The sequence below is a fragment of the Clarias gariepinus genome, chromosome 19, assembly GCF_024256425.1.
Source record: "Clarias gariepinus isolate MV-2021 ecotype Netherlands chromosome 19, CGAR_prim_01v2, whole genome shotgun sequence".
Classification (NCBI taxonomy): Eukaryota; Metazoa; Chordata; class Actinopteri; order Siluriformes; family Clariidae; genus Clarias; species Clarias gariepinus.
Genome location: NC_071118.1, coordinates 7,937,094 through 7,948,829, shown reverse-complemented (window position 1 = coordinate 7,948,829; position 11,736 = coordinate 7,937,094). Strand labels below are relative to the sequence as shown.

Sequence of the window (11,736 nt, the reverse complement as noted above, 5' to 3'; positions counted from 1 at the left end):
GTTGTTTTGTGTCAGTGTGTATTATCCTGCTACCTGCTGTGACAAAACTCCCACTGATGCAAGACATTTTGCCTTGCATTTTTTGTTCATTTCTATTTGTTTTATATGCAGTAAAGGCAAGACTTGAAAAGGCACATTAAAAAGATAACATTATTATTATTATTATTATTATTATTATTATTATTATTAAGCTTTTGGAAACTTGTTTGTAACTGCACATTATGGGGTGCAAATATTTTACCCAACCCCTTGAAGTATTCATGTCAGAGCCATTTTCCTTACTGTTTTTTATTTTTTTTTTATTGTATATCATCAAATGTCACTGTTGGTTCCATAAGCTAATTCCTTAACCCTTAACTGCTCAACTATCTAAACTATAGATTATGGCACAAAATGAGGTAAATGTTATTGCATAAACAGATTAACTATCGATCATTTGGTCCACCAGCATGCACAATCACAAATTTTCTTCACAGAGCCTTCGACTGTGCATATACTCTACCAGTTACTGGATTTGTACTGTAGATGAAATGCTATAGGAATATAAACCAGCAGGGTGTTTTTTTTTTGTTTCTGATGCTTTACTGCAGTGCCTTATCTTAATTGCTTTTTGAGGGTGAAGCTAGCAACTCTGTGCCCCTTTCTCACGCTCCTTCTCTCTCTCTCTCCTGCTCCTCCTCGCCATCAGTCTTACTACTTGGTACATGCAGAGCATTTAGCTTTGCCATGATCTTTGGTGTTGTTGTTGCCAGACAGGGTCACTGTGTTTGGGTCCGTCTCACTGACAGCGTTCTCCTCATTGGCCAGTATGTTTTCCACCAAGCACCTGATTGCTGCTTCAATATTGGTGTTTTCCTACAACAAGCAAGAGACACAGATAAGAATGTGCTTTGGATTTAGTGCTTATTATACAGCAACCTCAGACTGTAGTAAAACACATCAGCCTACAGTAAACACTACCAATTCTTACACTTATATAAGAAAACAAATTAAAGCTTTGAAGGCCTTTGGGAGTTACATAGTGTAATAAATGTAATAGCATTTTATTTAAAATGCATTTCAATGTTCTGAAGACATTGAACAGAAAGAAAGTATATAGGCACAAATAAATGTCTGACGGGCATGTAGGGAGGAAAAGCATACTCATAAAACTTTCAAAGAAATATGATGGTGCTTTCGTTTGAAATTGATCTCGACAAGTCCTGCTCATGGACGTTTTATGGACACAGGAAACAAAAGGATGTGGACAATACCTTGCAGTATTCTTGAGGTGAAAGGAAGCTGTCTTGGTAAATAAAAATTAAATGACTATGAGGTGTCTATAGCCACAGCAAGGCTTCTAACCTGAGCAGATGTGGATGTAATAAAGGAGACGGTTGATGGGAATGCAATCAGTACTCTTCAGATTTGCATTTGTTGAGCCTCATAAAGTTTACACACATCCAGAGGGTCAACCAATGGACAAATATCACATATCAACCAGTACTTACATGTCAGTTTCTGTATAATGCATGTATAATATCAATAATCACGGTCTAAGAAGTTAGCCATGGGAAACACCGTGAGAAAGGAGTCGGATCTAAAAATAGCAATTAAAACAAACTTCTGTCCGTCTCAGAGATAAGAGTGAACAAGAAGATTATATTTCGAGTCTAACTTTTTACTCTCTTGTTCTTTTAACATGTGCTGTGCGCAGAAGAGTGTGATGTGATTTACACCCCCGTCAGCCGAAATGACAATCATGTGACCGCAGCAAATTCTACAGCACTTAGGCAGCAGTTAAGTCACATGATATAAGCGTTTAACTTCCATAACAATTCAATCCGCTTTTACGGCCCCTTTCTCTCTCGTCTTACAGTACATTTCGAATAGAGGTCACGGCAGAGCAAACTGCTTGTAAAAAGCTCTGACCTCCAGAGTTCACACAGCAGGGTGCTAATATTTATTCGAGGGGCTGCTTTGGGTCCTGTTCATACAGTTCCTGTCTCACACACCCCTGTGTGTTTAATTAGAGAGGAACTGCGAGTTGAAACACATGCCCTCTCTAAATTGTGATACGTGTCCGTGTGGTTCATTGCACAGTAACACAGACGCGTGATCGTCAAACACTGACCTCTGAATCATCTCAGTGTCAATCCACATCACCAGGCCGTTTATTTGAAGCTCAAATAATAGTTGAAGCAATATTTGGTCAACTTTGTTTAAAATATCTTCACATATTCAAAGATAAGCCAATCAGGCTGAATTAAGTCCAATAACGCTTGCTGGGTATGACCCATAAAAGCTCATGTCTGGCAGACGTCATTGACGTTATGTAACAATGACTTGTGAAACACATTATAAAACCCAGAAACAATGAAACACTCTTTCCCTTTTATGTGCACCGAAAATTGTCCACTCACCTTGGCTGATGTTTCAAACCAGCCTACAAATCCGGTTTCTTTGCAAAATGTGTCAAGTTTGGGAATCTGAGTAGACAGGCCGTCCCGTGACTGGTCGGATTTATTGGCCAACAGAACAGCTGGGACCGGTTTGCCATTGCTGAGGGTAACCTTTGTGTCCAGATCATCTTTCCACTTTGGTACCGCCTCAAACGTTGATGCTCTGGTCACATCAAATACTATCAGTGCTCCTACAGCCTCGCGGTAATACACCCGTGTCATATTGCCATAGCGCTCCTGACCTATAAAAAAGGGGTAAATACTAGTTCACAAATTCCAGTGTTTATTACATGCATTCTGGTAATTTTACAGTTAACTAAATTTATTTTAAAGTAAATAATCTTATTTTAAGTATGATGTTATTCATCAATAAAGAGCAAATGTATCCTTTCATGTCACACCTCTTTGTCATTATTTATTTCCCTTTTACAGCCATGTTATTCCATACAATGCTCTAGCAGTGCATGCTTACTAAATATGAAAAAGATTAATTAATCAATAAAGGTAAGATTTAAAGTCCATATGATCAATATTAAATCGGATTAAGATTTTAAATTCACATTACAACATTTTACACATATTATACAACGAAAAAGCTACACACAAAAATCTTACCTTTTTTATTTTAAATAGATATATAGATGTTTATTTTATGAATCAGTACAAAACAATTTTATAATCAAAACATACTTTTCTAACAAAAAAAATAATAAAAATTGTGTATCAGCAAAGAAAGGAAGAAAATTTCTTTGGGCACTGCATAATATTTTTTTTTATGTAGAACCTGTTTATGCCTTATTTCTTTTTTTGCATGTGCCTTAGACATTTACACAGCAGTGTTTGTTATTCAAAGTACAGTTTGTGCGTGAAGTTGCCAGACAACACAGTTCTTTCATGATAACTAAATGCAATTTGTTTTAAAAACTTCTGATGTTGACCCAGAAGTTGGTACAGTAGTTACGACTGATATCACAGATCAGCTTATGGACATGAAATTTTATTATTATTATTATTTTATGAAGCTAGGGTGAGGGTTGTGAATGGTTATTTTTCTAGTTAGAAATCTTACTTATTTTATAATGCAGGAAAGAGAAGCAAGGCTAGAGAAAGAGAGAATGAATGAGACATGAGACAAAGGGGCACAGAGAAAAAAGGGCCCTCGGCTCAACTCCCAACTCTCATGTGACTCTCCACAGACATGCGAGAAGCAAATAGACACGCATCTTTTTATAATAAACTGGATGCACCAAATGAGTTTTCAAATAACAACTACTATTTGTTTTCTTCTTTGCATATTGGAATATGCCCAATTTTACACAAACTGAGAAGCAAAAATTCCAAAAATATTTACAATAAGGCTGAATTCTTTGTCAATCTGAGAGTGGACTGCCCTAGAGACAAAAAGCAAGGAATCTTGAAAAAATACCCCTTTTGCACAACATGGTTGATTTGGGCCTTCTGAAAGACGCTGTTCGAAGATCAATCTCTCATTCTATGCCTATGTCAACAAAGTCTTAATAATATCTTTAATAAATAAAGTACATTTAGAAATTAATAATGCTTTTAACCTTACTTGTTCAATATTTAAGAACATTTGGTGTGCACATTTTACCATGAAACTATGGATGTGTTAACCTTTTTTTTTTTTTACATGACTGTGCACATTCCAAGTAAAAGAAGTAGAACATACAAACCAAGCAATGTAATGTGACTGCAATTGTAATGTGATGTGATATGAAATGTGATGTAATATGTAGTGTGGGATGTGATATACGATGTAATATGTGATGTCATTTGTTATGTGATGTGATATGTAATGTAATATGTAATATGTATATATAATGATATGTATAACTTTTTTAAGTTAACTTTTTTAATTCATTAACTTTGCTGATTGATTTAGGGAGTACTGGATACATGGGTATGAACACAGATCAGTGCAACATTTAATGCCTGAAACCTTTCAATAAAATGTTAAACTGCTGAATCATATCACATATTTAATAATAATAATAATAATAATAATAATAATAATAAAGCATCAAATCCAATCTCACCTGCAATGTCCCACAGCTGAAGCCGGATGACTGTGTGATTGTCCCAGATGAGCACTTTCAGCGCGAAGTCGACGCCGATGGTGGCGCGGTAGTTCTGTGAGAAGATCTGATGAACATATCTCTTAATAATCGAGGTTTTTCCAACTCCTAAGTCTCCGATTACAAGAACCTTAAACAAATGTTCTTGCTGCATGACTGTAATTTCCACTAACTCAACAAACACGAGCACTAAACTGAGTTACTGTTCATTTCCAGAAGCTTGTATAAACTTAGACATTATTCAATCGCTAAGAAAATTAAAAATTATTATTCATTATTCATCATCAATGAGACTAATACGATTAAAATATTTACTATTTCTAAAAAGTGTCATCTTATAAGAACCGCAATCTCATTCTCCGTAAACTGCATTAAAACACCCTACTGCACTGAAGAGTTCAGAGGATTGTGGACCTTAACAGCACCCGTAGAATGAAGCTGCCGAGCCCCCGACCTGCGTTTTTATATATATACCGAGGGGCGGGGCGGGGCGAGGGCATGGGGGCGGAGCTACAGCTCCACTCAGCTCAGTTAAAAAATGACATTGTTGCCAAAGCATTTATAAGAAGTAGATTACATTGTAAATAACATTTATGAACATTATAAATATATTAAATATAAAAGAAAAACAATAACAACAACAAAAATAAGCATCAATAATAACAACAACTACAACAATTCAGTGACTCAACAGCAATGATGTTAAATTATGATTAGTTCGGGTTAGAGATATTCAAGGTGTGTCAATGCTGTGCCTCACTGTTTCTCAGTTTCTTACACTCTGACACACATACGCACATACACATACACACTATATGAACAAAAAAGTACCCTCAATGACATTGGTTCGCCTTTGTCAGCTATAACAGCTTCCACTCTTCTAGGAAGGCTGTCCACAAGATTTTGGAGTGTTTCTGTGTGAATTTGTGCCCATCATTCCGTAGAGCAGTTATGAGGTCAGGCACTGATGTTGGACAAGAAGGCCTGGGTTCCAATCTCAGTTCCAGTTCATCACAAAGGTGATTGATGGGGTTGAGATCAGAGCTCTGTGGGAGTCAATCAAGTTCTTAAATACCCAACTCTTCAAATGTACTGGGGCAAAAACATGTTGGAATAGAAAAGGGCCTTCCTTAAACTGTTTCCGCAAAGTTAGAAGCATAGCATTGTTCAAAATGTTTTGGTATGCTAAAGCATTATGATTGCCCTTCACTGAGGATAAGGGGCCTCATTAAAACAATAATCATCAATAATTAACAGGTTTGGCCAAATACTTTTGTCTATATAATGTATTTTGTAGCAAAGGCAGCAGTGGGGCCTTCTTCTAAAATTATTCTCATTTTTTCATCTGTCAATTTGGGAAAATTTCGGATTTTGTGTGTGATGTTTTCAGTGCTCAAACACTGATCACACAGTCTCTATTCTTTAGGCAACCAGGTCCTCCACTCTCTTCAAAATATATTTTAATTTATCTCAGTGAATGTATTATCATTTTATTTGTAAATATTATTAAAACATTAATTATGCATATTATAGTATTGTATACCTGTGTACAAAAAATATATATGCACATTTTTTCACAAATGTTTCCAAGGCAAAAAATAAAATGCATAGGTGGCACAGTGGTGAAGTGGTTAGCACTGTCACCCTGCACCTCCAGTGCTTCCTCTTTTTCATAATGCTTCCTAGGCTAACTGATGTGCCCAAATTGTCCTATGCATGCACTTTGCAAGGGTAGCTCAGTGGTTAAGGTGTTGAAGTACAGGTCAGATGATCCTGGGTTCAAACCTCAGCACCACCCAGGTGCCACTGTTGGGCCCTTGAGCAAACCTTAACTGCTCAGATGTATAATGACATAAAAAAAAGGTTGGATAAGAGAATCTGCCATAAATGTAAATGAATAATTTATATAATTTTCATTGTAATAAATAATTTTTGTAATTCAGAAATATTCATAAACCAGGTTTTTCATGAATATCATTAGTTATAATTACACAAATTAGCATTATGAACATGGCAATGTACAGCAGGTTATTCCAAATTAGATGCCATATGGTGATATGAGTTTTTTTTTTTTTTTAACTTATTTTGAATTTTGAATTTTTTTTATTTTTGATTTCTTATAAATTTACACAACTATTGTCACAGTACACATAAATAAAAAGGCGTTTACAAAACAACTTTGCCACACAGTGGACAGTCTGCTTTTATAAGATATTCCTTTTCACGGAAAATATTTTCCCATTAGAATAAATTTACAACTCCACCCAAAGGACACATCTAACCCTGTATCGATCGCACCATCTGCACAGACTCTTATCTGTTATCTTTCCTGGTGGGGGTGAACTATTTGGCCAGCCCTGCTGTAGTAGGCCTGAAGGCGAGTTCCTCCCACACGCACTGTAAACCCTCTAGTATGCGCTCAGACGTCAGTTCGCGCGTCATTGGGCCACATCGCGCGTCCCCCGCGTGCTGCTCCGTGCCTGTGCGCTTTACGGTAATGGTACTGATGAGGGATGAGTCAGGCTATATGATGATGCTGATGATGCTGCCATTTCATCAGCAAATTTTACAAACATTCTTTCATCCGTTATTATAAGATTCGATTTTGCAAATGGATTAAAAACAAGCTTTGATCTTAGATTCGATCACACTCCTGCTTCATGATTATGGTTCTCGGTATGATTGCGGAAACTAGTTGCATAGGCTGTTATTTGTAACAAAAACCTGCTCGGATGTGAGTGTGGATGCTTTGCTTGGGGACGCGGCTTGTTTTTCAAACAATGAAGACGATGGGTTTTGCCTTTGCAAGACATTAAGAGGCTTAACTAAGGTATTTGCGGTGTTTTGTTACTTCTCAAATATGCCCTAAATAAAGCGTGTGTGTGTGTATGTGTGTGTGTGCGTGTGGTGTTTGGCCTGAGTCGCGCATTTTGCTCAACACTACTTGCCTGAGGATACAGTTTGGACTCAATTTGCAGGCCTGCAATAGACAATAAAGTATTATCCACTCACCAAATGGCCAGTCTAAGGTTAATTAGAGGGATTTGTGAAATAATCAATGCTTTGATCGTCTAAATGCTTTGCATGCTTTTGCATGATGTATTAAACTGCAGCATCATTCCGGCGTAGCAGCCTCACCACCACCACCACACCATCACTGCCATTACAACCCTGATGGTCCTGATGCTGTGTTTCGGAGCTTAGAGTCAAAAAATGGCAGGTGGAGACTGGTGGTGGTGGTAGCTTGCAGCCGTAAATCTGGGAACTTAAAAAAGGATTCAGACATGTTAAGACAACTTGTTTTTGGGTGGTCTTTAAACACTTCATTCCTAATCTATTATGAAATCCTTATCTAAATAAATAGGGAGGTTTGATTTGTTTTTAGACTATAGATTAGGCTGCAGAATAAACAAGCTTATTCTTTAGATTACTATATCAACACATTACTGGCACTAAGAAGTACAACTGAGAGAAACTATATATATATGTATATATATATATATATATATATATATATATATAGGCCTATATATATAATCCAAGGAATGTCCAAGAAGGCAAGTGCATTTGAACAAAATTTGTTCTTGCACCCCTAACCAGTCAGCGTGATGCATATACAATAAGGTATAATGTTTTTAAGTCTCTATATAGTAACTAGTACAAATTTGGCGGCACGGTGGTGTAGTAGTTAGCAATATGGTGTCACACCTCCAGGGTCAAGGGTTCAGGTTCCCGCCTCGGGTCTCCGTGCCTGGAGTTTGCATGTTCTTCTCGTGCTTGGTGAGTTTCCTCTTAACGACATGCAGATTAAGTTAATTTGGGGTGTTCCCAAATTCCACATAGGGAATGTGTTTGTGTTCGGGTGTGTGCGCCCTGTGATGAACTGGCAATCTATCCAGGGTGTACCCCGCCTTTTGCCCTAAGTCCCCTGGCAGTCCTGTAAAGGATGAGTGGTTTAGATGAATGAATGAGTACTACAAATTACATGGTGCAATAAATATTAAAGGAATGTTCTTACAGAGTCCTTTAAAAATGAATGGAATTTCTTTTTCTATAATCAAATTCCTTTTTGGAAGCCTTTCTAATACAGAAACACTTAGTTGTTGTGAACAATGAAAGAATCTTTAAAAGCTGCACATTTTCTAAAGTAAGATATGTTTGGACTCACTGAGGTTAAAAGGTTATATAAAAGTATCTGGGATTTTACATTTTGGAGTAAAATTAGTTTTTGGGTTGGAGGTTTAAATCTCATTCCTGGTCTGTGTGTATGGAGGATGCATGTTCTCCCTATGCTTTGTGGGTGTCCTCTGGGTACACAGTATTCCTTGACAATCCAAAGAGATGCATTGTTGGCTGATTGGCATTTCCAAATTGCCATGTACTAGTATGTGATTGGTTGTGCGAATCGGTGCGTGCATGCGGGTTGCCAGAGATCAGGGTTTTTAGTAGCGTAATCCCCTACAACAATGACTATTAGAGTGAAATCAGAGATGATTGTGGGCAACGATTGCTTAAATGGATGGACTGGACAAAATGGGAAACATAATATGTGCCACAAGTAAACATAATTCGAAATAATAGGCAGTCGTAAACCAATAGAAACACTTTTATTTTCCAGTTCATTTCATCTTTGCCAAGCAATTATTTCACACTGATATTTCCCAATGGCTTTTGATATTAAAATTCTCTGAAAACAACAAATGTAGTAACTGTTTGTCTGTCATATGCCTGGTTCGTTAATGTGCATAATGACATTTTTTTTTATGTTAAGATTACTTAATGTTAATATTACATTTCATGTTCCTAATGAAAATGTTACAGCTGATTTCCTTCCTGAACAGTGCAGCTAATAGAAGAAGAAAAATAATCAATTATTATTGATTAAATTTTTAATTGATTTTACTGTTTACTACTCAATATAGTAATCAATTAAAGAAAATTACTTTTTTTTTTGCACTGCATTGTATCTTTCCACTAAATGCACTCTGTTTTTGTCCATGTAGATCTCATGAGATATGGAAGCTATATGGCTATACCAGTTCCGACTGATCGTCATCGGCGACTCGACAGTGGGCAAATCTTGTCTGATCAGACGTTTCACAGAGGGGCGTTTTGCGCAGGTGTCTGACCCCACAGTCGGAGTGGATTTCTTTTCCCGTCTGGTGGAGATCGAGCCAGGCAAACGCATCAAACTGCAGATCTGGGACACAGCTGGACAAGAGAGGTTCAGGTATGACTGATCTTCTGAACTTTTGGTGCATCATGGATACGAGTAGAACCTGAGTAAAGTTCGTTTTGGTTTCCTGACTCTGCTTTAAATGTAAATGGCATGAAGTGACTTTATAAGGTTTTTAGTTTATAAATGAGTCTAACACAATTCCACAATCTGTATAGTCTTGTAGCCATCCATATCTACATTTGTATTTAACCCAAACCCCAACCACTGGATGCAGTGCCTGGAGAACACGTCCAAATTTGCTCCTTTAGTCTTGGACATTATGTTAATAAACATGGTCTTGAATGAAATTGCTTTCCTAACCCATATATCCAGTTGTCTTGGTTCTTCTTGAAGTTTAACAATCATCAGCTTTTGTTTGAAATCCTGATGTGTTCTGATGAAAGTCCTGATGTGTTCTGATCTGCTTGATGTTCTTTTTTTTTCTTTTAGGTCTATTACCAGGGCATACTACCGTAATTCAGTGGGAGGCCTGCTGCTGTTTGACATCACTAACCGTCGCTCCTTCCAGAATGTCCACGAGTGGCTGGAGGAGGCGCGCAGCCACGTGCAGCCACACAGCATCGTCTTCCTGCTGGTGGGCCACAAGTGTGACCTGGAGCCGCAGCGGCAGGTGAGCCAGCAGGAAGCGGAGAAGCTGGCGGCCGCCTACGGCATGCGCTACGTGGAGACGTCGGCGCGCGACGCTATTAACGTTGAGCGCGCTTTCACGGAGCTGACACGTGACATCTTTGAGCTTGTCAAACGCGGTGACATCACCATCCAAGAAGGCTGGGAAGGGGTGAAGAGTGGCTTCGTGCCCAACGTGGTGCACTCGTCTGAGGAAGTGACCAAGAGCGATCGCCGCTGCCTCTGCTGATTGACCGTGCCCTGCAGCCGCCATCATGCTTCTCCTCCGCAAACCTTGTCATATTGTGCTCCTTAAGCTTGGCCTCTTACACTGCCTTGTCGATCGGTGAGCTCCTGAACACAGCTGTAAATAGCAGAACCCAGATCCATTTTAGGACACGTCTAGGTTCCTCCAACTCCACTCCTGAGTAGTTCTGCAAAAACACAGGCCTTGATCTTGTTTAAATATCAGTTTAAAGCCACATTTTATTGTAAAACAGAGAGAGCTCTGAACTAAACTGGATGGACCATTCACAGAAGAAAGTGTAACCAGGAAGTGTGTTACATTAGGAATCTTTAAATAAGTAAATGCATTGCCTCCTTGACATTGTCTTGGTCTTTTGAACCCAAGACAAATTCTGACATTAGTGTCCTGTTCTCCTGCAAGTGATTCATGGAGACATGAAAAGGGAGAATCATACTAATCAAATGGTCACCATATCTTTTTCAGTTGGTACATTGTGTTTTACATTATTATTATTATTATTATTATTATTATTATTATTATTATTCTCTGCTATTTATATCATTTTAAACAATGTGATCTCTGTCCACAGGAATCATGCAGTGAGCTTTTTACTGAACTTACTTGCTTATCTGGTTTGCATATCTAACTCCATTACTGCTGTGAATACAAACTTCATAATTTGGTTATTCATAAATGAATTACATGGAGTCACTTCTGATGTTTGACTATTAATCGGGGTGTCGAGGTGGAATATTTTGGAGGTTTGAAGAAGCTCAAGGTTGTAACACAAACACTGGTCAATCACCTGTCATTGGTCGCTTTCTGTTTAGAAATTTGACATAGCTTTTAATATAACATTTTATTGTCTTATCCTCGCTATTATTCTAGCATCTTGTCTCTTTTTCCTTTCTGATCCAGTCTTTAAACGAACATTCGGAATGGGATCTTCTTTAGAGCTTTAACTCTTTCATATCCATGGAAAACAAATGTATTGTTTGACTATTAACCAATACATTGTCATTTAACAGGTTGAAACAACTATTAGCTACTGTATGTATTTATTGATCTTGTATGAAAGATGAAATGTAATACCAATAAAATGTGACA

The 11,736-nt window shown here is 37.7% G+C and overlaps 2 protein-coding genes across 2 annotated transcripts; one reads left to right on the top strand and one right to left on the bottom strand.

The window, feature by feature from the left end:
* Positions 1-317: 317 nt before the first annotated feature.
* Positions 318-4,907, bottom strand: rab38c (RAB38c, member of RAS oncogene family). Its single transcript, XM_053478637.1, has 3 exons — positions 4,499-4,907; positions 2,403-2,683; positions 318-855 (listed from the first exon to the last, which is right to left on the bottom strand). The coding sequence occupies exons 1-3, from the start codon at positions 4,689-4,691 to the stop codon at positions 694-696; spliced, it is 636 nt and encodes a 211-aa protein (XP_053334612.1). The 5' UTR covers positions 4,692-4,907; the 3' UTR covers positions 318-693.
* Positions 4,908-7,063: 2,156 nt separating this feature from the next.
* Positions 7,064-11,736, top strand: rab39ba (RAB39B, member RAS oncogene family a). Its single transcript, XM_053477819.1, has 3 exons — positions 7,064-7,367; positions 9,541-9,767; positions 10,206-11,736. The coding sequence occupies exons 2-3, from the start codon at positions 9,553-9,555 to the stop codon at positions 10,630-10,632; spliced, it is 642 nt and encodes a 213-aa protein (XP_053333794.1). The 5' UTR covers positions 7,064-7,367; positions 9,541-9,552; the 3' UTR covers positions 10,633-11,736.

Excerpts from the sequence above, each read along its gene's own strand:
- rab38c (XM_053478637.1), bottom strand. The coding sequence starts at position 4,691 with ATGCAGCAAGAACATTTGTTTAAGGTTCTTGTAATCGGAGACTTAGGA. Across the intron at positions 2,684-4,498 it reads TCAGCTGTGGGACATTGCAG|GTCAGGAGCGCTATGGCAAT; the intron begins GTGAGATTGGAT and ends CCTTTTTTATAG. Across the intron at positions 856-2,402 it reads GGTTTGAAACATCAGCCAAG|GAAAACACCAATATTGAAGC; the intron begins GTGAGTGGACAA and ends TGCTTGTTGTAG.
- rab39ba (XM_053477819.1), top strand. The coding sequence starts at position 9,553 with ATGGAAGCTATATGGCTATACCAGTTCCGACTGATCGTCATCGGCGAC. Across the intron at positions 9,768-10,205 it reads GCTGGACAAGAGAGGTTCAG|GTCTATTACCAGGGCATACT; the intron begins GTATGACTGATC and ends TTTTTCTTTTAG.